We start from the raw sequence: 25,366 nt of genomic DNA on the forward strand, positions 1-25,366 counted from the left end.
AGTTTTACTGAATTGAAACTGGTAACCATAACTCTAAGCTGTTTTGAAATTCTTAATAATATATTAATTTAACAAAGCTCTCAAAGCCCACTATTAATTCTCAACAGTTTCAGGCTCCAAAAGTGTTTTTTAAAAAAACAACTAACTGAAAAAGTTTAAACAGGTAAGGTGGATATATTACTCAGCTTACTGTATTTTAAGTACTTTTATAAACAGCTTACGTCATGAAACGCTATGCAATTTGAAAGCTAATAGTATTTTAGAGGCTTAAAACTTTGGCACAAATTGGAATTCTTAAGATTCAGTCCACAATGCAAGAGTGAGTCCTTTGGTTCCTGTGGGACTCGCCATGAAATAAATACATTGAAGATTAGAGCCAATCTTTTCCACACTTACCATTTCCCCCTAAATCCAGGCACTAACTAGGACAGTTGGTTTAAAGTTTATGTGTTATACTTTGTATCAAACAACAATAATTATTGCGGGCTACATATTTGATACTAAGTTTTATGTAGTAGCTCTTATAACTATCAGTTTTCAAAAACCCAACTTTATTAATTTTTTCAGGAGATAAATCTCCCCCTAAACTTGAACCATCAGATGCATTACCTCTTCCTTCAAACTCGGAGACTAATTCAGAGCCACCAACCCTCAAACCTGTAGAACTCAATCCAGAGCAGAATAAACTTTACAAAAGAGTAAAATTTGACAATGAATTGTATAGTACTTCCATTCAGAAAGAAATAAATGGACACACTCCAGAACACTTACTTGACAGTAATCTCAGTGAGTCGACCGTTTCTGCTGTAGCTGAGTCATCAACTGATGTAAACAGACGTACTTCTGTTCTCTTCTGCAAATCGAAAAGTGTAAGCCCCCCAAAGTCTGCAAAGAACACTGAAACCCAGCCAACTTCTCCACAGCTAGGGACCAAAACCTTTTTGTCTGTAGTCCTTCCAAGGTTGGAGACACTACTGCAGCCCAGGAAAAGATCAAGGAGTGCTTGTGGAGATTCTGAGGTGGATGATGAGTCCCCTGTAAAGCGTTTGGATACAGGTAAACATTTGCTTCCATATTCTTTTTAAAGATAACATGGATAAATAATAATTTAATCCTTTTTTAAAAAAAAAAGCCCACATTAAATTGACAATATAAATGTACAGCTTTATATATGTAGAAGCCTGATATCTTCTGACATCTGATTAATTTGTTTTATCCATGTTGTCTAACTTTATATTCCGGGATGTTTTTCTTTTCTTTTCTTTGCTGCTGTGATCTGCTCTTCTTTTAAATTAAATTGAATGTTAGATCTTTCTTCAAACCTCCTCCACTAATGAATCTGAATGCTTGCAGCCTAGTTAGCTATCTTTTATATGGCTACCTTTGTGTCTAATCATGAGAAGAATATACATGGATTCTGTTAAAGGTCAACTTTAGGATTTACATTCGAACCCCAAAAGGTTTGGACCAGTTCTGTTGTGCCATTCCCAGAAGCAGCCCTCTCTTGAGTATAAAATGTAGTGTCCCCCCCCCCCTAAGTTTTATGTGTTGGATCCAAGCAGCTGTGTACGTTGCTTGCCGGGATTAAGCGTCATGGTTTTCCCTTTAGTGCTCTAGCACTGGGAGTGCCCCTTTGGATCCAATCCTATATTACACTCTGTGTGTGTGGGTGTGTGTGGGTGTGTGTATGTGTTTCAAAGAAAACCCTCAAAGCTATGAATGAGATTAATCTGGGGGGAAAGTTTTATTAGTGTTATGAATTATTATTTTTTTGAGTGATAGGTTCTTACAAAGCAAACCAAATCCCTACTCTGGCCAGGGCTTGGATGAAGAAGTGGTGCCCCCCCAACTCAACTGTGCCTGGGCTTTGCTGGCAGGAAGCGGAGCCCCCGTGGAGCTCTCCTTTATTCACCTGCCTGAACGGTGGTTATATGGAAGCTGTTGCTGGTGGTATCTAGTATAAAGCCCCCCCCCCCAAGGGGTGTCTGGGAAGGCAGAGGTGGAGCTGGACCAGCAACAGGTTAACTGAATTAAAAAGGTGGCCGTGCTGGTGGTAAGTTGCGATCTGGACCTGTTTGCTGTGCCAGCCTGGCGTAACAAACCATAAGGTTTTCCTGTCCATCTCCTTTCTTCCTGTGACGAAGATTGTGTGGGAGCAGGAAAGGAGATTTTGAGTCCGTAACACACAGCTGGTCTCTTAACCGTGGTCAGACAAGAGGGAATGTTATATCTGCATTGTGTCATTGAAAACGTGTAACATTTTTAAAGGATCAGTTTGGCGATACAAAATACACACACTTGATTATGATGTGCTGCTGTTAATGTCAGCTTTTCAAGCATTTGAGCAGCTTGTTTTAAGCATAATGGTCTGACATTCATCTTTCATATACTTGTTGTGTTCAGCAGATTTATTTGTTTGCAATGTAGAAAATAGTGGTGATTTACACTTTTACTTTTGTGTGAAACGGCAAAAGCAGAAAGTAGCTTGGTGAACGGTGTTCGTTTTAGTGGTTCAAGCCATCAGACCTGATTCACAGCAAAGAGCTGTTCTGTTGAACAAACCAGTAATTGAGCAAACCAGCAACAGTAGCAAACCAGATTTTCAGGATGTTACCCTTCAAGATGCCTATTCAGTAAACTTGTTGACTTCAGCTAATTATCTCTTTAAATTAGCTAACAAGATTGCTTTCCTCTCTACTGTTCTGCTTCCATGTTTTTCTTTTCTGTGGCCAGGAGTTCAGTTGAAGAGGCTGTGATTGGCATACGTTTTCAAGTATTAATTGTTCAGAGAATATTGCAGGTATCAAATATGGGTTTAAATCCAGAGCAAGTTAGTCTTACTTGGGTCCAGTTGAAGGAAATGGAACTTAGATCCCATTGAACTCGGTGCAACTTACGTGCAGCTAACTAGTTCTCCCTGCATACAATTGTGTTCTGCATCTCGATGGGGAATGTGTCACAGGAACAACTGTTTAATGGGCTGCCCCAACTATCACACACTATAGAATGTTTTTACCCACAAAGTCTATATTTGAGTTTCCACCCCCACCATTTCTCATTGCAGTTTCTAGAAATGTCAGATCAAACTGTGTTGACTAGCATTTGGTGCAGAGAGAGAAATGTCTTTTGTAGTTGGTGCCTCTGTATGTTTCCATGTGTGTTTATTTACTTAGTCATTTTTTCATTTATATACACACACACATACATAGATACAAACCCCATTTACCTGAATATCCACCAGAAGCATGTTCTTAGCCTGACTTGTTTTAGCAAATAGTAGCATCTAGTATAGGCTTCCTCAACCTCAGCCCTCCAGATGTTTTGAGCCTACAATTCCCAGCATCCCTGACCACTGGTCCTGCTAGCTAGGGATCATGGGACTTGTGGAGGGCCGAGGTTGAGGAAGCCTGATCTAGTAGCTGCTTGACTTAGCTTTAAAGTCAGTATTTTACAAGTGGAACTCATTTTTCCTTGTGTCTAGAATGCCATCTGAACAAAGTTTACCTGTGTGTGTCTGTTCTCATTGTGTTGCATTATGCCTGCCTACATGCCTAAGGAACCTCTAACGCAAGAGTATGCCACTTGCTAGTTTGTTTCTTGCAGCTCATTATGAACTCATAGCAGAGCCCCCCCTTCTCTATATTTGTCCAGAATCTTCCTACTGAACACGTTTTCTCTTTTTTACTGAGGTTATAGCAAAGGTCCAGAAGCTCACAAGAACCAGTGGTTCACAAGCGTTCCTTGGCTTACTTGCCAGCTATCATGTAATTGCTACCAGTCCCCTCTCCTGCGTCATCTGGCATTCACAGAATACCTGGGAGGGTAGGCATTTGTGTGGAGGTAAGGGGGCCGGCAGTAAGAAATATTGGAAGTGTCACCATTTGCTTGGTAGGAACTTCTGCTATTTCTTACCTGCTCAAAAACTGCAATGGAAATTAGACTTGCGAGTAGCAATCGGTGTCCTGTTCTCTTGAGGCTCTTGCTGCTTGCTGGTGAGTGGCCTTGTTGATCCCTTTTGATCCCTTTTTGATCAGTTGCCTGGAACTTGGGTTGCGAGGACAACATCCGAGGAATCATGCCCTTTCCTTCCTACCATTGGAACGGTGTGTTTCTCTCTTCCTTCCTCTTCTTGGCCCAGCCTCCTCACGCTTTCCTGAGAAGTTCCAATTGTGCCGTTCCAGTTTCACAGTGAACACGTGATGACACATAGTGCTGTTTCTTTTCTCTCCTCCCCGCTGCCTGCCTCACTACTACACGTGAAAGAGCAAAAGTGCCCCTAAAGTTGAGAAGCAGCAGGGAGAGAGAAGTGTTGGTGTCCCCTTTTTTTCAGAACTCCAATTTTTACTGTTGATTTTTTTTTTTAATTAAAAAAATGTACAGTGGACACTCGGGTTGCAAACGTGATCTGTGCGAGAAACACGTTTGCAACCCGCATTGCTGCGTCTGCACACGCTCGGGTTGCAATTTGGCGCTTTTGCGCAAGCGCTGTAACCCAGAAGTAACCCATTCTGGTACTTTCGGGTTCGGCACGGTACACAACCCAAAATCGTGCAAACTGAAGTGTCTGTAAACTGAGGTATGACTGTATAGGTAAATGTTAAATATATTTTTCTTGGCAAATGTTTTATATCACCTATTTTAAATAGTTGCAAAATCTAGAAAGCGGGGTGAGTTTATAATCCTAACCCAGAAATAAGTTTTTCCCTGGTGGTATCAACTGAATATTCCCTTCTGAGGGAAAGAAGAAGAAAATGCTGTAAAGCTTTTTTTTATTATTTGTGTTTCTGTCCCATCTCTCTTATATAGAACTTTTTAAGCCCATAAAATATTCAGGCAGTATTAGTTAATTGGCAAATGTTTCTTCTTTGCACTTAAATAGATCTTTTGTAAATACTGTTGTGCTTTGAGTAGAAGGATGGCATAGTGCAGTATTTTGTTGTTGAATAAAGCTGTTTCAGAGTGTCGACACTATTTCAATTAATCATCTTACAAGACTCTTCTAATGTATATTGCGGATGCAGATGACTTGCTGCTGGCCTTATTAAGAAAACTTCCATAAAGCTGTTTTTCTAGATCCCTAGTGTTCATGCAATCTTTGATATCTGTTAGCAGAAAAAAAGCTCTTTCTAAGTGTTCTCATGAGTGTTGATCAAAACTCAAGTTTAACTTAAGTATAAAATTGGCAGGGAAAAACTAATAGACTATCAACTATACTAGAATATCTTACCCGGTTTTTGTTAGAAATATTGAAATGATAATGTTTCCAGTACTTTACTGAAAATGTAAGCAGGACAATTCTATAGCTATATCTCTAATGTGGAAAAGTAAGATCCTTTCTTTAATTGTGTGTGTGTTATGTAATTATTAAGGAAATGCTGTGAGAGTGTTTTGGAAAGAATAAGCTCAGTTTACTTCTGAAATTGTGGAACTTGATGCCCTCTAGTCTGTTTTCTTATTTGTGGAGCAATTGACAGTAGCTGGAAACATTTCTAAAACGCTGCATAGAAATCTTACGATGCATCAATTAACTGCAGCGTATATTGTTTTCTTTGAACTACTTAACTATTGTACATGGTAAAAGCAAAATTTGGAATAAACAATTTAGTAGTTCCTTCACCCTAATCCTACAATTTCCTTTTTAAAAAATTCTGTGTGCTGAAAACCAGTTCAGTAGCATCTTGTGACCCTTAGCACATGCTTCTGCTAACTCACAATACACCTTCTAAATTCACATGTGCAAGGTACTTCCTTGGGCTTCGTCTGCTAATGTCTTACTGTACTGCTGAAGCATCTTTAGAGGTACTGATGCTCTAAATATAGAAATAGGTGGATAAATTAATCTGTCATCTTCTTTCATTGGAATGAATTTCTGCAAAAATGCAGCCCCTGTTCATGGTATCTCGTATGAAAAATGCCCCTAAGCTCTCTGCTGCTACATCTTTCAGTAATGAGCAGTTGATTCAAAGTGGAGAATATTTCAGTCTTCCACTTTCAGATATTACATTAAATATGACTAGTAGAAGACATTGATAGTTTGCATAGTTTTTTGCTATTCTTGCTCTGGATACTGCTGGGAGGAGGGCTTATTTAATTAAAGCTCTTTTCCCTTTCAGTGAGACTAAATGGCTTTTTCACTGTCTTCCAGGTTCTCATATTAACTAATATGCTGAGTATTTATCTATTTGGATCCTAATTATTTTCTATTATCCTGAACACGGACTGGAATTCAATGTAATGATCATTTTGGAACGCAGAAAGACAATTACATTTCAAGTAATTATTTTGGATCATGTTGGAGACACCAGCCATCCTTAAAACAAAATCAATATCTTGAACCCTGTTGGAGGAAGTCTTTGATATATATGAACCTATGCTCTTCATTCAGTATATTTCCCCATCTCCGTAAGTTATGAAGTTGTATGTTGCAATCTTATGTGACATAAATTGGTCGCAGTTTTACCAATCCCCAGAAGTCTTACCTCAAACGTGCTCCTTGTGGGTTGATTGGTTAAGAATGTTCCTTTCCATCGCCATTCCTCTGCAAGCCAATCTAATCTTCCCTTGGCCAGGATATAGACTCCATAATACATTCACCAAATATAATAACTACATTTCTCTCCATCTTTATTTTGTTGCAGAAAATACAGGGCTCTATAGGAATTGAACATGATTTTGCACTAGCACTGGGCAGCAAAAAGGGTCTATATAGTGGTGCCATTCATTGATTATTGAAAATACTTGCCAGCCGACACCCTCAATTACTGCCTAGATCAGAAAACCCAATCCTGCGTTATACAGAGAGGGAATTAGGCAAGGGTTTTGTAACTTCCTAAGCCAAAGGGATTTTGAATTCCTAAATGCAGTATCTTATGTTTACTTTCCAAACTTAGTTTTCCTCATTTTTTTTAAAAAAAAAATCCTTCCCTTTTTCTTCTATTTCTTCATAACTGATTGCTTTCTACTGCATTGACTTTTTTCAGAGTCCAGTCGAGAATTCTTATCTGGTAGACACGGGGCTACTTCTTTTTTACATAAATTTTAAACACTCTTGACACAATAAGTTTGACTCCATATTTACAGATTGGGTATAACTTCAGTTCCAAAATAATGAAATAGATTTTTTTAATTGTTTTGTGTATCCTGTGTTTCCATGAAATGGTTAGTTGTGTTACAGCAAGGAGTAGTTGTAGTTGTAGCTTCTATTGTGACAGTTGCATATCTGCTTCAACTTACACTCAAGGTAAAGGTAAAGGGACCTCTGACCGTTAGGTCCATTTGCGGACAACTCTGGGGTTGCTGCGCTCATCTCTCTTTACTGGCCGAGGGAGCCGGAGTACAACTTCCGGGTCATGTGACCAGCATGACTAAGCCGCTTCTGGTGAACCAGAGCAGCGCACGGAAACACTGTTTACCTTCCTGCTGGAGTGGTACCTATTTACTTGCACTGCATGCTTTCGAACTGCTAGGTGGGCAGGAGCTGGGACCAAGCAACAGGAGCTCACCCCGTTGCGGAGATTCGAACCGCCGACCTTCTGATCGGCAAGCCCTAGGCTCGCTCTCTCTTCACCTATTAAAAATAATATTCTTTCCACAGTATGAAAATCTTAAGTACATGTTGTTACATAGAATATCTTCATCAATAGTAGTCAAAGAGTTCTTTACTACTTAGAAAGTGTTCTGTTGTCCCTTAACTAGCTTCTTGCAGCATGAGCTTGTGTAGGCAAGAGCTTGTTCATCAGAAGCGCAAAGGATCTGAAATGGGCTATGAAAAATGAAATTTCATAGGCGTTTAACATTTAGAATGCCACACTCTTCCTTGTTGAAACAGACTAACATGGCTTTTCTTCTGAATGTACTCAAAATAGCCGTAGCAAAGAATGGTGTGTTAGGAAAAAGTTGCTTGGGCAACTAATGAAAACTTAGAAACACAGAAAGATCATTGTAAAGGTCTGTTAACTTCCCGTGGAGTACTAATGGTTCCAGAAAACTTCAGTGTGGATCTGACAGAGCATCTCAAATGCAGAAGAAAATGAAAACAGATTCAGCTATTTTACCATTGCTCCAACAGAGTCTCTAAAATTGCTTGAGATATTGATAGTATCCGGCTACCAAGTGCTTCTTCCTCCTTACTCTCTATTTTTAGTAAATTGTTTGTGTTAGGTCAAGCCAAAACGTTTTATGCAACTGTATCTGTTTCTGGCAACACCTGGGACTCAGCTATACTGCTGCAAATAAAAGGTTTTGTGTGTGTTGTAAAGTGAAACATACAAATGTGGCACTAGATGACAATGGTGAGCTATGGCAAATTCAATATATTTTTTTAAAACTTTTTTTTTTTAAAGAAAAAGCATTTTCATAGCAATTTTATATATGTGTAGATTCCACCCTGTTCTTGCTAAAATGATCATTTATGTTTTTTGTATACTTCTATGGCTGTGTTTGGATTTAATGGTGAATTATGGTTTAGCATTACACAAACAAACCTTGGAGTGCTTCCCCCTTGCCTTTCTCTACTAGAGTGGCTAAGAGAAGTCTGGAAGCTTTTTAAAAAATAATAATATTAACTATAGTTTAGCTTACAGCTGCAGGACATGATGCAGCTCATTTTTGTAATGCTAGACTACATTTTTGTGTCATGCTTGAACCAGCCCTGTATGTTTTACACATATTTCTGCAATTTATTAGCACTCGTTGTGGAATAGTGTGGGGATGTAAGGAATGGACTTCGGTTGGATATGGTATTTGAACTTCTGTGCTTTAACTGCTCATATAGAAGTGTGTGTACAAAAGTTTTAAATTGTCTTTCCAGTTTGCCTGAAATATTTTGCTGTTTGGCTCACACAACAGATCAGCACGCAGTATTACACTGGTTTCAATTCTAAGCATTTGATCCTCTGGTCTCTTAGAAATAATGATGCTGGCTCTTTCAAGCCAAGCATTCCTCCCCCCCAATTCATGTTGTCCTGTTTTGGAGGAGGATGAAGATCTTACCTGCGTGGGGCTTCAGCCCTATAACTGCTCTTTCTAACAGTAGTTTTTCAGTAAGATTTGTGCACAATGTCAGTAATTCAGTAATCTTTCCCTATGCACCACCACCTTGTAAAATGAGTATATAAAACAACTATGAAACAAGGAAGCTTCATGAAACCTTCAAAGCTGATACGACACAAGCTATTGCTGACTGCTTCTCATTTTGATTTCTCTGTACCCTGTATATTCTGGTGTAAAAATGCAGAGTGACTAACTGAATGACAAGAAGGAGCGTATGTGGGTATAGGGAAATTGTAATCTCAGTTTGCCTGCATTCTGTATTGCAGTTGGTTGTCTTCAGCTTGTATTGCCACAGGTTCATATCTTGTTGGATCAACTAGTGTCTGACTTGTTCATCACACGGTACCAGTTTTAGGAAAAGTTATTTCTTAGAGCAGGTTTCTTTTTTTGAAAAATGAAAGATTGGAAACATGTTATTTAAAAAACTCCAAGGAAACATAATTTTAGTGTTGCTATGTTCCCCACAAGTGTTTGTATACTGGCGGAACCATGCCTCCATATAAGCCATCTTACCTTCTGCAGCTGATGTGCCAAGCAGATCTTACCCCCCCCCCCCAAGCAAGGCAGAGAGCTTTTAAGCTCTCAGACTTGCTTACTGGACTCACGGGGGTCTTCTGAGATCTCGCAAGAGGCTCCCAGAGCCAGGCAGAGAGCTTAAAACCTCTTTTTGCCCCGGGAAAACCCTGCCCAAAAAGCTCTCTGCCTTCCATGCTCTTAATTTATGGCATGTCAACCAATCAGTTTTCAGCAGTGTAAAAATGTACCTAAGTTGCGAGTCACCGTGTTTTCAACGTATTTTATACATCTGTTGAATCTTATGTACAATTTTCATTCATGGTCAATTGAAGCATCTTTCAGTTTTATTTATTATTACAATATGAGACACTATCATTCCTGTTTCTAAAATAAGAGAAGATCAAATTTCAAAGTTGGCAGATAAGCTGTTTGGGTTGTGGACTTTTATACTAGTTTAGTGCTGTATTAGGTTTCTGTACACAGGTTCTGAATCCTAAACTGAATATGTGCAGACAGTGTTAGCATTTTCTAGAGCTCTATTGAAAGTTAGCAGTCACCTATTTGATACCAAACTGGTCCTTGCGATGCTGGGCGTTTGGAGATAGCCATTCTCCATTTTCTTCTGACGATTTGAGAAATAGAATGAATTTGCTGTCACTTGCAACTCAGATGCGTTAAGTACTGTATTAACTCACATTCTTTTAATTTCTAGATATTTAATGAAAATGTAGACCTGTCTTTTGTATGTTTGCCTAGACTTCGTTCTGCATGCATTGCTTTAGGAGCGGCACAGTTGGATATATCTTGCAACAAGTATCAGTCCTTTGATCAGTCCCTCCTCTGTCTTCACTGATGTCTACACATTCTGCATGTTTCACTTAACTATTTAACGTTTAATCTCATTCCTCTTGCACATGTTACAGCTCTATTAACAGAGGTACTAAAACATGCACATAAGTATATATTGAAACATGTATGAAAATACAATCCACTTCCACATTATGTGTATTTTTCTCTTGTTAACCTGCCAGGTCTTTCGAATGGTTTTGGAGATGGCAGTAAAGAGTCGGAGTTAAATGATACTCCAGGGAGAAAAGTTGAACCTCGTCGCCGTTGTGCATCAGAGTCTAGTATATCCTCAAGTAACAGCCTGTTGTGTAATTCAAGGTAAAAAATGTGGTGTTATTAGCCCAAAGTATGTTCAAAATATAATTATTTGGATCTAGTCTTCCTATAAGCAGAGGTACTGCAGTTTTGTCATTTGCCCTGTGCCTCTTGAAAATATTCTCTGGAGGGTTGCAGGACCCTCTGGAACACTGAGGGAAGTGGTAAAAATCCCCATTTCCCTTCCTCAAGCAAGAATCTTCACTGGATTTCAGAAGTGGGCAGCCCAACAGTAATATTAGTTACTGGGGTGAGAGACTTCTGGCATATAAATGGTCATGCTCATGAAACCTTATAAAGAAGTATAACAATCCACGTGTTTCTGCAAGCTATTGTTATTGTTATTATGTTTTCTGACACTTCAAATGTTTCTAGTTTTAGCCTGCCAAAATGTGGGAAAGGCAAACCAGCGCTTATACGAAGACACACGTTAGAAGACCGAAGTGAGTTGATATCATGCATTGAAAATGGAAACTACGCAAAAGCAGCAAGAATTGCGGCTGGTAACTGATATATTTACGCTATGTATTTATAAAAAATATCTGGCGTTTCTTCCTGCCTGCTCTCTAGAAATGAAGGGTGATGCCTTCCCAGGACATCTTACTCTGTGGCCAGATGAATGTGAGACTGCCTATTTGTGTCTACCTCTTGAAGATACCCGTTAGGTTTTCCAACTTGCCCCCGATGTGTCTCCTTCTAATCGATCTCTTATTTCCTCTTCCTCAGACATTTTGAGGTTGAACATAACAAACACAAACCTTCTCCCACCCATATTTCCCTCCTATGCACCCTTTTCTAAATTCATCGTTAAAATTGATCTGCTTTGAACACCCGTTACACCTTTAAACTCTTTCCTTGCCTTGTGTTCTGCTCTTTGTGATTATAGCAGTTGGTCCCTTATGACTATTTAACCATTCCCTTTAGCACATCTCCACCTCGAGGCCTTGTTAGCATTGCCTTTCCTGCACCAGCCTCGCTTCACTTCATCTGCTTTCCCTCAGCTGTTGTCTCTTGTTCACGCCCTCGTTACTTCTTTTGTCCATCTAATATAAACTGTAAGCCCTTTGAGCACTATATTTTCCCTGTTCTATATATTGCCTTAACACACTGGTGTCACTAAGCAAATAAATTTCAATTAACAAAGAACTCTTAGTTTGCATGTTGTGTTCAGGGCTTTCCATGTTGACTCTGCTCCAAAATGCCAGGAAATCGCAGCTGAGAACAAGACACATAATTGAGGCAGTATGGTACGGGATCCATGCTGTGGTTAGTTCAAGCTTCGCCGCCACCTTGGAGCAGAATGGCTTGCAGTTCAGAATCAGAAGAACCTTTATTTGCACCAGCCACTAGCCGTAGCAATAAAATAAAATACAGTGTACTGAAGATAGAGGTAAAAACTTAACTATACAAAATACATTCTGGAGGTTTACATCAATGATCAAATAATAGATCTTATTCTAATTGCCCCTGCTAAATTTTCTGCAGTTTTTGCTGTTGCCTGATTATCTTGATCTGCTAGAAGAAAGGACACAGTAGCAAAGGTTGAGCGACCTGATATAGATAGCATTTGAGGGGTAATAACCTCTCTCTTCAAAGGCTTTCCGTTGCCGAGGGATCAGCCTAACTCCCAGATTTGTCTCTTCACTGGAATAGTCTATGCAGCTGAAGCTAACATGCAACTGAAGTTACCCTTCCATGTTGCAACTACACAACTGGCACAAATGAAAAGAGTTGGAAGGGACTGTTTTAAGAGGGGAGGAGGAGGAGTTGACACGCACACAGACACACACAACCAGGGTTTGCCTTCCACCATTACACTTCTGTTTATAGGTATGGTACTGTATTTGAGTGCTGGGGCCTCTTAATAAATTACCTGCTCAGAAACTGTATGTATAATTCAGAACACTGTGTGGAATGAGATCCTGGGCATAAACTTATACCATCATTAAACCTGAACCATGTTTCAGCTTTTCTGGAGTTCAGTCTGTAAGTGCCTCAAGTCTGTTAGACTTAGCTGAGATGCTCCTGAAGAGCCTGTGGGAAACTGAGTTGTCGAGAAGTCTAGTCATTTGATACGATTAAAACACAACACACATCTGCCTCTATTTCTAGTTATAGCAGTGGAAAGCGGAACTGTGTATTGGTAATTTAAAATTACAGTGGTACCTTGGTTCTTGAACATAATCTATTCTGGAAGTCCTTTCGACTTCCGAAAAGTTTGAAAGCCAAGGCACGGCTTCTGATTGGCACTGGCACCCCAGAAACAATAGCTGAAAGCTGCATCGGATGTTTGGCTTCCGAAAAGCATTTTAAAACTGGAACACTTACTTCTGGGTTTTTGGCGTTTGGGAGCTGAAATGTTTGAGTACCAAGGCGTTTGAGAACCAAGGTTCCATCGTATAAACTTGAAATAATTTTCTATGCTTCCTTTCCTCTAAGGAGCTCGAGGTAGTGTACATAATTCTGCCTCTTCCATTTCATCCTCGCAAAAACCCTATGGTACCTTAACCGTCACGGCTGATGAGGATTCCTTATCCACCAAACTAACTCTTACCCTACATTGGTTCACTTTATAAACTATTCTTTTGGAAAAATTAAAACCATGTGTTGTGTCAATGTGGAATCTGGCATACAGAATGTAACTGAGGTAGGGTATGATTTGACCAAATTTCACTCGCACTTCGTCTTGATTTTCTCTTGAACATTGGGTTTGCTGTGTGCACAGAATGGCAGGGTGGTAGAAGGACCTTTCTTACCTGCAAACTTCTCTGACTCGTAAAATGGGCTGCCTTTCAAACTGTTGCTGGGCAACGCCGGTTCATACTGAGCACGTGCATAAATTTCCTCATTCATGGGAGCTTAGGCAAACTTTGGACCAGAAAATGCTTTTTTTAAAAAAAAAAAAAATTTATTAAAAAAAAAACAAAAAAACTCCTGGGTAATGGCACGAGTTAGACATTCCCCTTGATCTATTGCAGTAAAAAGTTTTGCAAAAGATGCAGTAAAAACAAAAATCTTTCCAAAAAGTCCACCCACTCCCACTCTCCTTTTTCTTAATTGCAAGTCTGAGGGCAAGGACCATCTAATTATAATTTTTTGTAAGCTGCTCTTAAGAGTCTTTTTGGCAAAAGGGTTGGGGAATAAATGCCATACATACATAAATAAAACCAAACCATCAATGTCTTTGGGAAGGGAAAAAAATGGTTTAAAAGTGCTAGTCGCTCATCAAACATTTTTCTCATTCAAAACAAGTCATTTTATAGCATTTCTACCTCAAATTCAGTATGGACCTAACTCTTCTACCCTGTCAAGTTCCAAATCAAGCCATAGAACTTGCATCCCCACTTCCAGATTCCTTATTATAGGGCTTAACGTGGGATCATGACTGTGGCCTTATAACTAATGTGATCAATTATTTCAGTCCTACTTGTTTCCATGCCATGTAAAACTAATTACTATCCTTTGCAGGAATGCTGATTCTTGTGAACAGGCTATAGGAGTTTCCTAGTCATAAGCATCATCATTATTCAACTAACTTTTACTCAAAGTTGACCCACTGAAGTTCATGGCTCAAACTTAATTTCAGTGGGTCTACTGTGACTAAAAGTTAGTTGACTTAGTGTTTGATTTTCCTTCTGCAAATCTACACTAAACAACAGGAGAACAGAATCACAGGACTGCCAGTTTCAATTTGTGGAAATGATCACTCAAGAGTCTTAAAAGGCCACAGCCAACAAATTCTCTTAGCTCAACATATATGTGGTTCTTGCATGCATAATATTAACTGGTTAAACTGGTCAATATGTTACTCTGTTCTCCCAGTCAGCCAGTGAACTATGTGTAACAATATATTGAGCCACCTCCAACCTTGATGTAGCCGCATTTCTGCATGGAATGTTTTGTTCTGAAACCCATGTGGTATGGACTGTTTTTCACCACACCAAAGACGAGCAAGTAGAAGAGCAAAGATTAACAGCTGGTTAAAATTGCCTAAACAACATAGGAGCTGCTTCATGCTAATGCCCTACTCAAAGGGCACACACAAAGTTTACCTTTTCAGTGTGTCAACCATTGCATCAACTGTAGCTGTTATTGATTTTCTCTCTCTCTCTTTTTTCCCCCTTTAGAAGTTGGGCACAGCAGCATGTGGATTTCAACAGATGCTTCCAATTCTGTCCTTGAGCCTCTAAAAGTTGTGTGGGCCAAATGCAGTGGGTATCCTTCCTATCCAGCACTGGTGAGTTATTTGTCATTTATATTAGAGGTGACTAGAAGTAAGATACCATATTTTTCGCCCCATAGGACGCACTGGCCCATAGGACGCACCTAGTTTTTTGGGGGGAAATAAAGAAAAAAAAATACATTCCCCCCCCCCAGGGGCTGGAAGAACCAGGTCGGGGAACAGCGAGAAGACGCGCTCCGCCTCCCCGCTGTCCCCCGAGCTTGTGGGCCTGGCGATAGGGAGAAGTGCCCTTCTCCCCACCGCCAGCCTCCAAAGCAAGTCGGGGAATAGCGGGATGGCAGCCCCTCCGCCTCCCCGCTGTCCCCCGAGCTTGTGGGGCTGGCGATGGGGAGAAGTGTGCTTCTCCCCATCGCCAGCCTCCAAAGCAGGTCTCCGCAAGAGGTGGGAGAGCTCCGGGGTGCAGGCAGCTCTCCCACGGCTTGCGGACAGCTTCCTGAAGCCTGGAGAGCAAGAGGGGTCGGTGCACACCAACCCCTTTCACTCTCCAAGCTTCAGCGAAAGCCTGCATTCGCCCCATAGGACGCACACACATTTCCCCTTCATTTTTGGAGGGGAAAAAGTGTGTCCTATAGGGTGAAAAATACGGTACCTTTTTTTATTCCAGTTGCACAATTTATTATGCGTGCATCTGAGTTCATGAAATGGCAAGTGGTAGTTGTCATATTCTGATGCTTTCAGAGTCAGTTTCCATGTAAGTGTCATGTTAGCCCAATTTTGGAAGTATACCCAATAATTAGTTTCCCATTAATTTATTCCAACTTGTATATATATATGTCCCTTCATATCCATGTTTGGAGATGTCAACTCTCCAATACGTTCTTAAACAACAACAACAACAAGCAAACCTGGTTTTCTGTACCAAGTTGGAATAAATTGATACTGGAAATATTAATAGATCCATTTCAATAACAGTTTATGCCTGGTTTTGGTACAGAAATGGTTTTGGTCTCCTTTTATGATGACCCTTGTAGGGAGAGTGGGGAAATGCATTCCAGTTACTTCTCCTTGACTTCTCAGCGGCTTTTGATACTATCGATCACGGTATCCTTCTGGAGTGGCTGTCCGAGTTAGGGGTGGGCATCACTTCTTGGTCTTCCTTAGCCGTTTCCAAGAGAATGATGCTTGGGGAGTGCGCTTCAGCTCCGTGGAGTCGTCAATGTGGGTTCAGTTTTATCCCTCATGCTGTTTAGTATTGACATGAAACCACCGAGTTGGGCTATCCACAATTTGGGACTATGTTGTCAGCAATATGCTGATGACACACAGCTCTACTTCTCCTTTGCATCTGCAGGTGAGGCAGTTGAAGTGCTGGACCAGTGTCTTGCCTGGTAATGGGGCTGGATGAGAGCCCAATCCAGATAAGACTAAGCCACTGTTAGTGGGTTGTTCCCTAGAGTGAATGAATGGGAAGTTGCCTGCTCTTGACGGGGTCACATTCCCTCTGAAGGAGTGGGTACATAGCTTGGGGATATTCCTGGATCCATTGCTGTCACTTGAGGCTCAGGTGGCCTCGGTGGTGCATAGTTCCTTCCCTCAGCTTTGACTGGTGGCCCAGCTGTGCCCCTATCTGGCCAGGGATAGCTTCGCTTCTGCTGCCTGTGCTTTGGCAATCTCCAGTGTAGATTAATACAATGCATTGAACATGTGGCTGCTTCTGAAGGTGGTTTGGAAACTTCACCTGGTGTAGAAAATGGCGGCCACATTGCTCAATTAGCTGCCAGGCCCAATTCAAAGTGCTGGTTTGGATCTATAAAGCCTTAAATGGCTCAGTACTGCTCTGTGGTCCAAACCACTGAGCCTCTTGGGTTGCCGATCAGAAGGTTGGTGGTTTGAATCTGCACAAAGGGGTGAGCTCCCGTTGCTCTGTCCCAGCTTCTGCCAACCTCGCAGTTCAAAAGCACACCAGTGCAAGTAGATAAGTAGGTACCCCTGTGGCAGGAAGGTAAACGGTGTTTCCATGCACTCTGGTTTCCGTCATGGTGTTCCGTTGTGCCAGAAGCGGTTTAGTCATGCTGGCCACATGACCTGGAAAGCTGTCTGTGGACAAACGCCCGCTACCTCGGCCTGAAAAGCAAGATGAGCGCCACACCCCATAGTCGCCTTTGACTGGACCAGGGGTCCTTTACCTTTTTATTTTTTACCTGAAGGTCTGAACCAGGCCTTCAAATCATCATCCAAGGTCCTTCATGTGCTTCCTCCACAAGAGGTCTAGAGGGTGGCAACACGGAAACGGGCCTTTTCTGCCATGGCTCTCTGTGGAATGCTGTCTCCAGAGAGGCTCTCCTGGTGCCTTCGCTACATATCTTTAGGCTCCAGGCAAAAATGTTCCTCTATAACCAGGCCTTTGACTAATTAAACAATCTGGACTTTCAGTTTTGTTTATGAGAGGCAGTTATTGGTGATGGTGGTTGTTGTATGTATTTTGTGTTTCCATTCTGTAGTGTTATGCTATGAAATGGCCTGTGATCTTTGGTTAAAGGGTGGTATATGAATTTAATAAATAACCATAATAACCACAATGTCTAACAAATTAAAGTCTTAAGCATTGGATACCAAAGTGTACTTAATGGGTAAATAGTAGGTTATTTCAAAGAGGTTACTGTCGCACAGGGCTGGCTCGCCTGTGGTCCTTCAGAGATAGCTGGATTCAAACTCGCATCATCCCTGATGGTTGATTAGGCTGGCTGGAATTGAGCAACCGCTGGAGGACCACGAGTTAGTTATTCTTGCTGTAGCAGCCTGGGGCTTCATCATGTGGGAACTGAATGCGAAGTTACCACATTATTAAGAGCGTGACTCCTGTGAATTGAGTTTAATGTTGTGTACATTGGTTTGAGATTTATGTTAGTAGATAGCTGCCTAATATACAATAAAATCTTTAAGAACAGTTACTAAATTATTATCCTTTCGCCTCCATTTTATAGATAATTGACCCTAAAATGCCTCGTGTTGCTGGTCATCACAATGGTGTTACAATACCAGTGCCACCCCTTGATGTGTTGAAAATTGGAGAACAAATGCAGACCAAATCGGATGAGAAGCTTTTCTTGGTTTTATTTTTTGACAATAAAAGGAGCTGGTATGTAAACTTCTTTCTCAAATGAAAAAGTCCTGTATATTTTAACTGTAAGGGCAGCTGAAAATGTGATAAATTGGGTTCCACAACTCCTTATTTGCTCAGAAATGGAATTTTGCAGGAGGAGATAAAAATGTTACTTGCGTGATCCAAATAATTTTAGGAAGCATAAAAGCTCCAGCTTCTGAAAAACCTAATTCCTCCTGTAGTAACTGTGTTTAGACATCATGATAAACCATAGTTTATTTTGAAAGGAATAAGGCTGTGCTAGCCTTGGGCTTAAAGGCTTCCCCTTTCTCTCTTCCAGCGCAAAAGCGAAGCTTAACTTGAACTTTATTTGAAACGAGCCACCTTCATGATTCATGGTTTGAAGTTGGCTTGTTTTAAACCATACTTAAGAGTAACCATGGTTTTTTCAGGTTCAGATGTAATGATCAGCTACAGTGAACCAGAAACTGAATTGAAAGCTTCAGAACTTCTCAATAGCAACACCAGAGGAAAATTGGGAGCATGCAAGCACAAGATTTGTGCAGGCACGTTCCTGCCATGATGAACTATGATTTATTGTGACGTCCAGTCGTAATCAAAGGCCTTATTTGTACATACCACAATGCCAAGCCACGTTTGAACAACTACACACTGAGTGCATTGAGTGAAAATTGGAACCATTTTGCTCTGGTCATGCTGTGAGTTAAAGCCATAGTTTGACTTAGTGTTATCTGGGCTTTTGTCCCTCCAAGCAAAGCATGTCCTGTGGCCAAGGTTCATTTCATTGCTTTACCAGTCATGGCATATCTGGGACAGATAAACCACAAGCTCTGGTTCAGATGTAACAGTACATCTGGTATGCAAGCTGAGACCCTACCTCCCCACAAACTGTCTTGCCAGAGTGGTGCATGCTCTGGTTATCTCCCGCTTGGACTGCTGCAATGCACTCTACATGGGGGTACCTTTGAAGGTGACCTGGAAACTACAACTAATCCAGAATGCAGCAGCTAGACTGGTGACTGGGAGTGGCCACCAAGACCGTATAACACCGGTCTTGAAAAATCTATATTGCCTCCCAGTACGTTTCCAAGCACAATTCAAAGTGTTGGTGCTGACCTTTAAAGCCCAAAACAGCCTCGGTCCAGTATACCTGAAGGAGTGTCTCCACCCCCATCGTTCAGCCTGGACACTGAGGTCCAGCTCCGAGGGCTTTCTGGTGGTTCCCTCACTGCGAGAAGTGAGGTTACAGGGAACCTTCTCGGTAGTGGTGCCTGCCGTGTGGAACGCCCTTCCACCAGATGTCAAGGAAATAAACAACTGACTTTTAGAAGACATCTGAAGGCAGCCCTGTTTAGGGAAGTTTTTAATGTTTGATGTTTTATTGTGTTTTTAATATCCTGTTGGGAGCCACCCAGAGTGGCTGGGGAAACCTAGCCAGATGGGTGGGGTATAAATTATTATTATTATTATTATTATTATTAACAACCATGTGGCAGGAGTAGCAAAGCTGCCTCTATCATTCACATGTAGCCATAACTTGGCTTAACGTTGCATATGAATTTATCCTCTGCAGATTCTGTTGTAATGTTTGTCATTGTTAGCCTCTGATCCTGTTCAGTATCCATCTTGATTGTGTATTTAGACCTTCAGCTGAGAAATGATGAATCTGCCATCTCATACCAATGCCATGTTTTTAAAAAGTAATCTTGTTAGCCTGCTTGATAATATGGTCCTCATTGAAATGGCCTTGGTTGTCTGAAAAATAAAGTGCAGGCCTAATACTGATGTTCTTGACTGCTGCACATCTTTTCCATGGACCACAGTTTTAAAACCACTTCCTTAGAGAATTTGTCCATTATGAGATTTGTATGAAATTTTGGTTTACTTCCCTGTTTGAAGACCACTTGGGGCTGGTGGTAATGTATGGTTTTAAACATTGGACTCAAACATTTTTGTTCCACCATGCGTTTTTAGCTTTTCATTATTCCGATTACCGGTAATCTGTAAGTGTAGGTTTCTTTTATTTCCAACAGTTATCCTTGCAATTTTTAATGGAAGTTGGTTTTAATTGTCTGTTGTAGACGGCTGTGAGCATTATTTCGAGTGGAAAGGAGGACTTAAAACAAAACAAAAATTGCATGAGAACCAGGGTATTTTTTAATTTTCCAAAATGGTGATAAGTATCTGAGATGTTGACTTATCCTCTTCCAGGCAATGGCTTCCAAAATCCAAAATGATTCCACTTGGGATTGATGAAACAATAGACAAGTTAAAAATGATGGAAGGTCGGAACTCAAGTATTCGCAAAGCCGTAAGGGTTGCTTTTGATCGGGCTATGAACCATCTCAGTAGAGTCCATGGAGAACCAGTCAGTGACTTCAGTGATATTGACTAACATAGGTGCAGCCAAGGCACACAAAAAACCACCCTGTATAGAGATCTACAAATTAACTTCTTCGTCTACAAGAATGTATTGAAGATACAACTTCGTAATCATTGATCCAGTGGCAGGGTTCTGCAGCAGATCCTCTGAATCACCATTGCCATATTGATTTAAAGATTTTTTTTTATCATTGTGTTGCTGTTTGGAGGATTTTTCCACTAAAATATCTTGTTCATAGTGTTCATAAAGTGTACATATATGTATATTCAACTCTTAACTTATTCTGATTTTAGATGTACCTTTTTATTTCTTTTATTTTGGCTGGGAAAGGGATAGATTGTCATTTCCATTTCTTTCCGCATTTTTTTTTAATTAAAAAAAAATACTTCAGCGCCACCTTCCAGCTTAAGGTGCTAGGTGTTTCTTGAAGTAAATAACATCAGATAGATTTGGCTAAATCATATATTATGATATGGTGCTGCTTATGAAACTTGTATGTGATCTGTAGCTTTTTAACAAGACCTCTGAATGTTTGATTTTGCATAAATCAATTAATCTTTGCACAAAGTACCACATAGTTAAGATGTAAATTTACAACAGCAAATGTGTATTTTAAGAGAAGAAATTACATTATTTTGGAGGGTACTTTGTGAGAAAGACAACAGAAGTAAAAAAAATTATGCTATGTACATCACTTGAAAAATCACCAAAAACACTCCATTGTTGCCCAAAATATCACTTTAGAAATTATTTGTGTTTTACACACAACCGGCTTAAAGCCTGTGAGTATATTATTTCTTGCAAACCATATCTCATCTATCTCCCCTGGATTTTATGTGCCTCCCTGTGTTATATTTATTGTAGAAAATGTATTACTTTGCTTTATAAAGAGAAATAAATGAGAAAGTATATTGATATACATTTTTATATAGGCACATAAGACAATTTGCTTTGGGAGAAAAAGCTGTCTTGGAAATGGTTGTACAAAATAACTTGATGGGTTGTGTGTCATTTGACCTTTTTTTGTAACTTGTAATCTTTCTTTCAAAGGGGATTTATGTAACTTTTAATTTTAGAACACTTTGGTAGCAATAGAAACTTTGGATACATTTTTGTATGGTACATGTGATGTATATAGAATTAGTACTTTATTTTTATTTCGAAGAATTAAAGCATTACATTTAGGGAAGGAAAATGATAGGGTGGGTTTCGAGTAATAACTTTTATATTAAAAAATAAAGTAAAACTATTGATTGTTGTAGCTACTTTATTTCTATGTTCACTGGAATACTGAATTTGTAACAATGGAAATGGCAAGTATGTTTTCAATGTGATTTATAATGACTACACTATTTATAAGTGCACTGCAGTGGACTCTTCAGTGATAACTTAAATGCTGTACCGAGATATATAATATGCAACACCAAATAATGCATATGAATGCACGAAATATTTATGCCCAGCTTCTTTTTTTTAAAATGGGTTAGCAAAGATGGCAAAGCCAATACTTTTAAAGTCTTTTTAAACAATTTCATTGAATAGCGTTCTTCATTGTAAAACCTGCTTGGATTTTTATTTTAAAGCTACAACCAATTTTGGAATAGTTTCTAATGTTTTTTATTATCTATGGTTTGTAATACCCCCTTAGAAGCTTGAAATAAACTTCCTTTCTCAAGTGATACTTTTGTCATGCATTTGGCCCCTTAGGATGTCTACATGAGAGCCAGAATCGCCTAACCACTTTCTCATAACTGAGATCACTACAAATGCTATACAAAGGATCCAGTTTTGCACCGAGCTTGCATTTTGAGCCACCTAACCGCTCACAGATCTCATATGCAGCAATATTTGTGGTCGCTAAGGAACACTTCTAGGATCTCGAAAGTTTAACTTCTCTGTGTTTGCGTTACAAGAAGAACTCTGCGTAATGTCTGAGCAGCCCAAAGAAAATTGAAGCTGCGGTAGCTTAAATGTGAGGATTGCAAAAGTATGTAAACTCTGGACAAAAGGATGTGCATTTGGGGCTGATTGAAAAAACAGCTCCTGTGCTTTTGCCCAGTTGATTTTTCACTAGGCATGCTATAAACAGCAGTAGGCATAGGGCAGGTCACATATCCAAAAGCATTGGAAATTTATCTTCACATCAATAGTTCATTCAATGTGCATCTTCTAGATCTGTAAATACCTTGTATAATTTTTGGGTTGCCATTTGCAGGAGTTCCAATAAGATTGGAACATTTGAGAGTTTGTTGAAAGTGCTGGAGATGATGGAATGTGGCTTAAGGAACAGAAACATCGGTCACAAAGGTGAGAGTTGATCCCTTTGACCTTTCTCAAGAAAGAGAAGTTGTACAGTTCAGTGACTTCTGGCCTGCGTGACTCTGTTCTTGTTTTCTCGGAAAGGAAGCGAGCAAGTGAATGTGTGCTTTGAGCTCCTTAAGCTTCTACAAGACCTGCTAGAAAGTTAGGGTGCTTTCTCTGAACACCGAGTAAACTGGCAAAAATGTATAAATCCAAATCAAATAAGGGTTCGAAATGTAAAGAGAAAGAAGGTTCCTTTTATCATATGTGGTGGTCTTGCAGTAAGGTTAAGGCTTACTGGGAAGTTCTGTGGACATGAGCTCTGTAAGCTCCATTGGAGAAAGGCAGGGTATAAATCATGGGGATGCAAACTAAGGCCCGGGGGTCGGATGCGGCCCAATCGCCTTCTAAATCCAGCCCATGGACGGTCCAGGAATCAGCATGTTTTTATATGAGTAGAATGTCTTCTATTTAAAATGCATCTCTGGGTTATTTGTGGGGCCTGCCTGGTGTTTCTACATGAGTAGAATGTGTGCTTTTATTTAAAATGCATCTCTGGGTTATTTGTGGGGCATAGAAATTCGTTCATTATTTATTTTTTTCCAAATCTAGTCTGGCCCTACACAAGAACTGAGGGACAGTGGACCAGCCCCTTGCTGAAAAAGTTTGCTGACCCCTGGTATAAATGCAGGGCAAAGGCTTCATATGAGATGCACCTTGTCTTGGTTCATAAAAATCTCAAGAAATTAAGGAGATCCTTGTGTACCTGATGGGATGCGGGTGGCGCTGTGGGTTAAACCACAGAGCCTAGGACTTGCCAATCAGAAGGTCGGCGGTTCAAATCCCCGCGACGGGGTGAGCTCCCGTTGCTCGGTCCCTGCTCCTGCCAACCTAGCAGTTTGAAAGCACGTCAAAGTGCAAGTAGATACATAGGTACCGCTCCGACGGGAAGGTAAACGGCGTTTCTGTGCGCTGCTCTGGTTCACCAGAAGCGGCTTAGTCATGCTGGCCACATGACCCGGAAGCTGTACGCCGGCTCCCTCGGCCAATAAAACGAGATGAGTGCCGCAACCCCTGAATCGGTCAGGACAGGACCTAATGGTCAGGGGTCCCTTTACCTTTACTTGTGTACCTAAAGAGGGCACACAGGCAGGGAGGAGCACAGTAGCTCTTCTCTCCACTCATTGGAGGACGTTTGTCTAAAGGAGGGAGCCTGGTCTACTCTTTGAGGCTCCCAACGTGGCACCAAACCTTGAGATATCTCATAATTATGCATCTGCAAGCACATAAGTATGGAGGGGATTACAGTGGTGCCTCGCAAGACGAAAAAAATCCGTTCCGCGATTCTCTTCGTCTAGCGGTTTTTCCGTCTTGCGAAGCAAGCCCATTGACGGCTTAGCGGATTAGCGCTATTAGCGGCTTAGCGGATAAGCAGATAAGCGGCTTAGAAAAAGGGGGGGAAAGGGGAAAAAACCCGCAGGAACTCGCAAGACATTTCCGTCTTGTGAAGCAAGCCCATAGGAAATTCGTTTTGCGAAGCGCCTCCAAAACGGAAAACCCTTTCGTCTAGCGGGTTTTTCGTCTTGCGAGGCATTCATCTTGCAGGGCACCACTGTAGTTGAAAGGCCATGCGGCTGAGGGTGGGCACAGTGTCATGGTGAAAATATGGTTGCAATTCTACGTGAGGACTTCAACTCCATTAGGCAGATTGGCTGGGATTGAGGGAAGCTGGAGTCCAAGAACCATCTGAAGCAGGCATCCCCAAACTCAGCCCTCCAGATGTTTTGGGACCACAACTCCCATCATCCCTAGCTAACAGGTCCAGTGGTCAGGGGTGATGGGAAATGTAGTCCCAAAACATCTCGAGGGCTGAGTTTGGGGATGCCTGATCTGAAAGGTCACACAGATGGAAATTTTGGGACCATAGCTAAGAGAGTACAGTCATAGCTCTTGTTGCATTTGGTTTACATTGAAGCCTTTTGGGTTGTGGACGCGGCAAAGTGTATACTTCCGGGTTGTGTTGTATGCGCAGAAGCGTTCTGCATGCTTCGCACATGCGCAGAAGCGCCACTCTAGTTGCAGACTTTTCAGGGTGCGAACGGCACCCCGGAACGGATCGTGTCCGCAACTAAAGGTACCACTATACAAGACTCCATTGCTTCACTGGGAACAGACTACCCATTCAAGCTTATTAATATAAGACTGGATCAGATAAGTGCTGGAGATGCAATGAGGTTGAGGGTATGCTCTTTCATATGTGGTGGACCTGAAAAAGGGTAAAAGAGTACAGTGGTACCTCAGGTTAAGTACTTAATTCGTTCTGGAGGTGCGTTCTTAAACTGAAACTCTTCTTAACCTGAAGCACCACTTTAGCTAATGGGGCCTGCCGCTGCGCCGCCGCTGCACAATTTTTGTTCTCATCCTGAAGCAAAGTTCTTAACCCGAGGTACTATTTCTGGGTTAGCGGAGTCTGTAACCTGAAGCGTATGTAACCCAAGGTACCACTGTATTGGGAAATAATGTATAATGAATTGGAAAAAAATGTTTAAAAGCACCTTTCCCCCAAAAAACCCAGAGTCCTTTTTGTTGGGGATAATTCAGACGGAAATTCCCAGGTGTCAAAAAAGGTTATTTATGTATGCCA

The 25,366-nt window shown here is 40.8% G+C and overlaps 1 protein-coding gene across 5 annotated transcripts in view; it reads left to right on the forward strand.

The window, feature by feature from the left end:
• BRD1 (bromodomain containing 1) overlaps positions 1-22,100 on the forward strand; it is a 41,810-nt gene extending 19,710 nt beyond the window's left edge. The window contains exons 8-13 of one of the 5 annotated variants that reach the window (XM_081877830.1): positions 568-1,056; positions 10,599-10,734; positions 11,107-11,234; positions 14,859-14,968; positions 17,899-18,053; positions 20,250-22,100. In XM_081877830.1, coding sequence (XP_081733956.1) covers positions 568-1,056; positions 10,599-10,734; positions 11,107-11,234; positions 14,859-14,968; positions 17,899-18,053; positions 20,250-20,433 — 1,202 coding nt within the window. In that variant the 3' untranslated portion in view covers positions 20,434-22,100. Of the gene's footprint in view, positions 1-567; positions 1,057-6,145; positions 6,351-10,598; positions 10,735-11,106; positions 11,235-11,936; positions 12,122-14,858; positions 14,969-17,898; positions 18,054-20,249 lie in introns of those variants that run through there. The other 4 variants (XM_081877829.1, XM_081877831.1, XR_014160506.1 and 1 more) reach the window with 4 other exon arrangements.
• Positions 22,101-25,366: the final 3,266 nt, after the last annotated feature.

Source organism: Podarcis erhardii, assembly GCF_964252035.2.
Source record: "Podarcis erhardii genome assembly, chromosome: 10".
In the NCBI taxonomy this organism is placed as follows: Eukaryota; Metazoa; Chordata; class Lepidosauria; order Squamata; family Lacertidae; genus Podarcis; species Podarcis erhardii.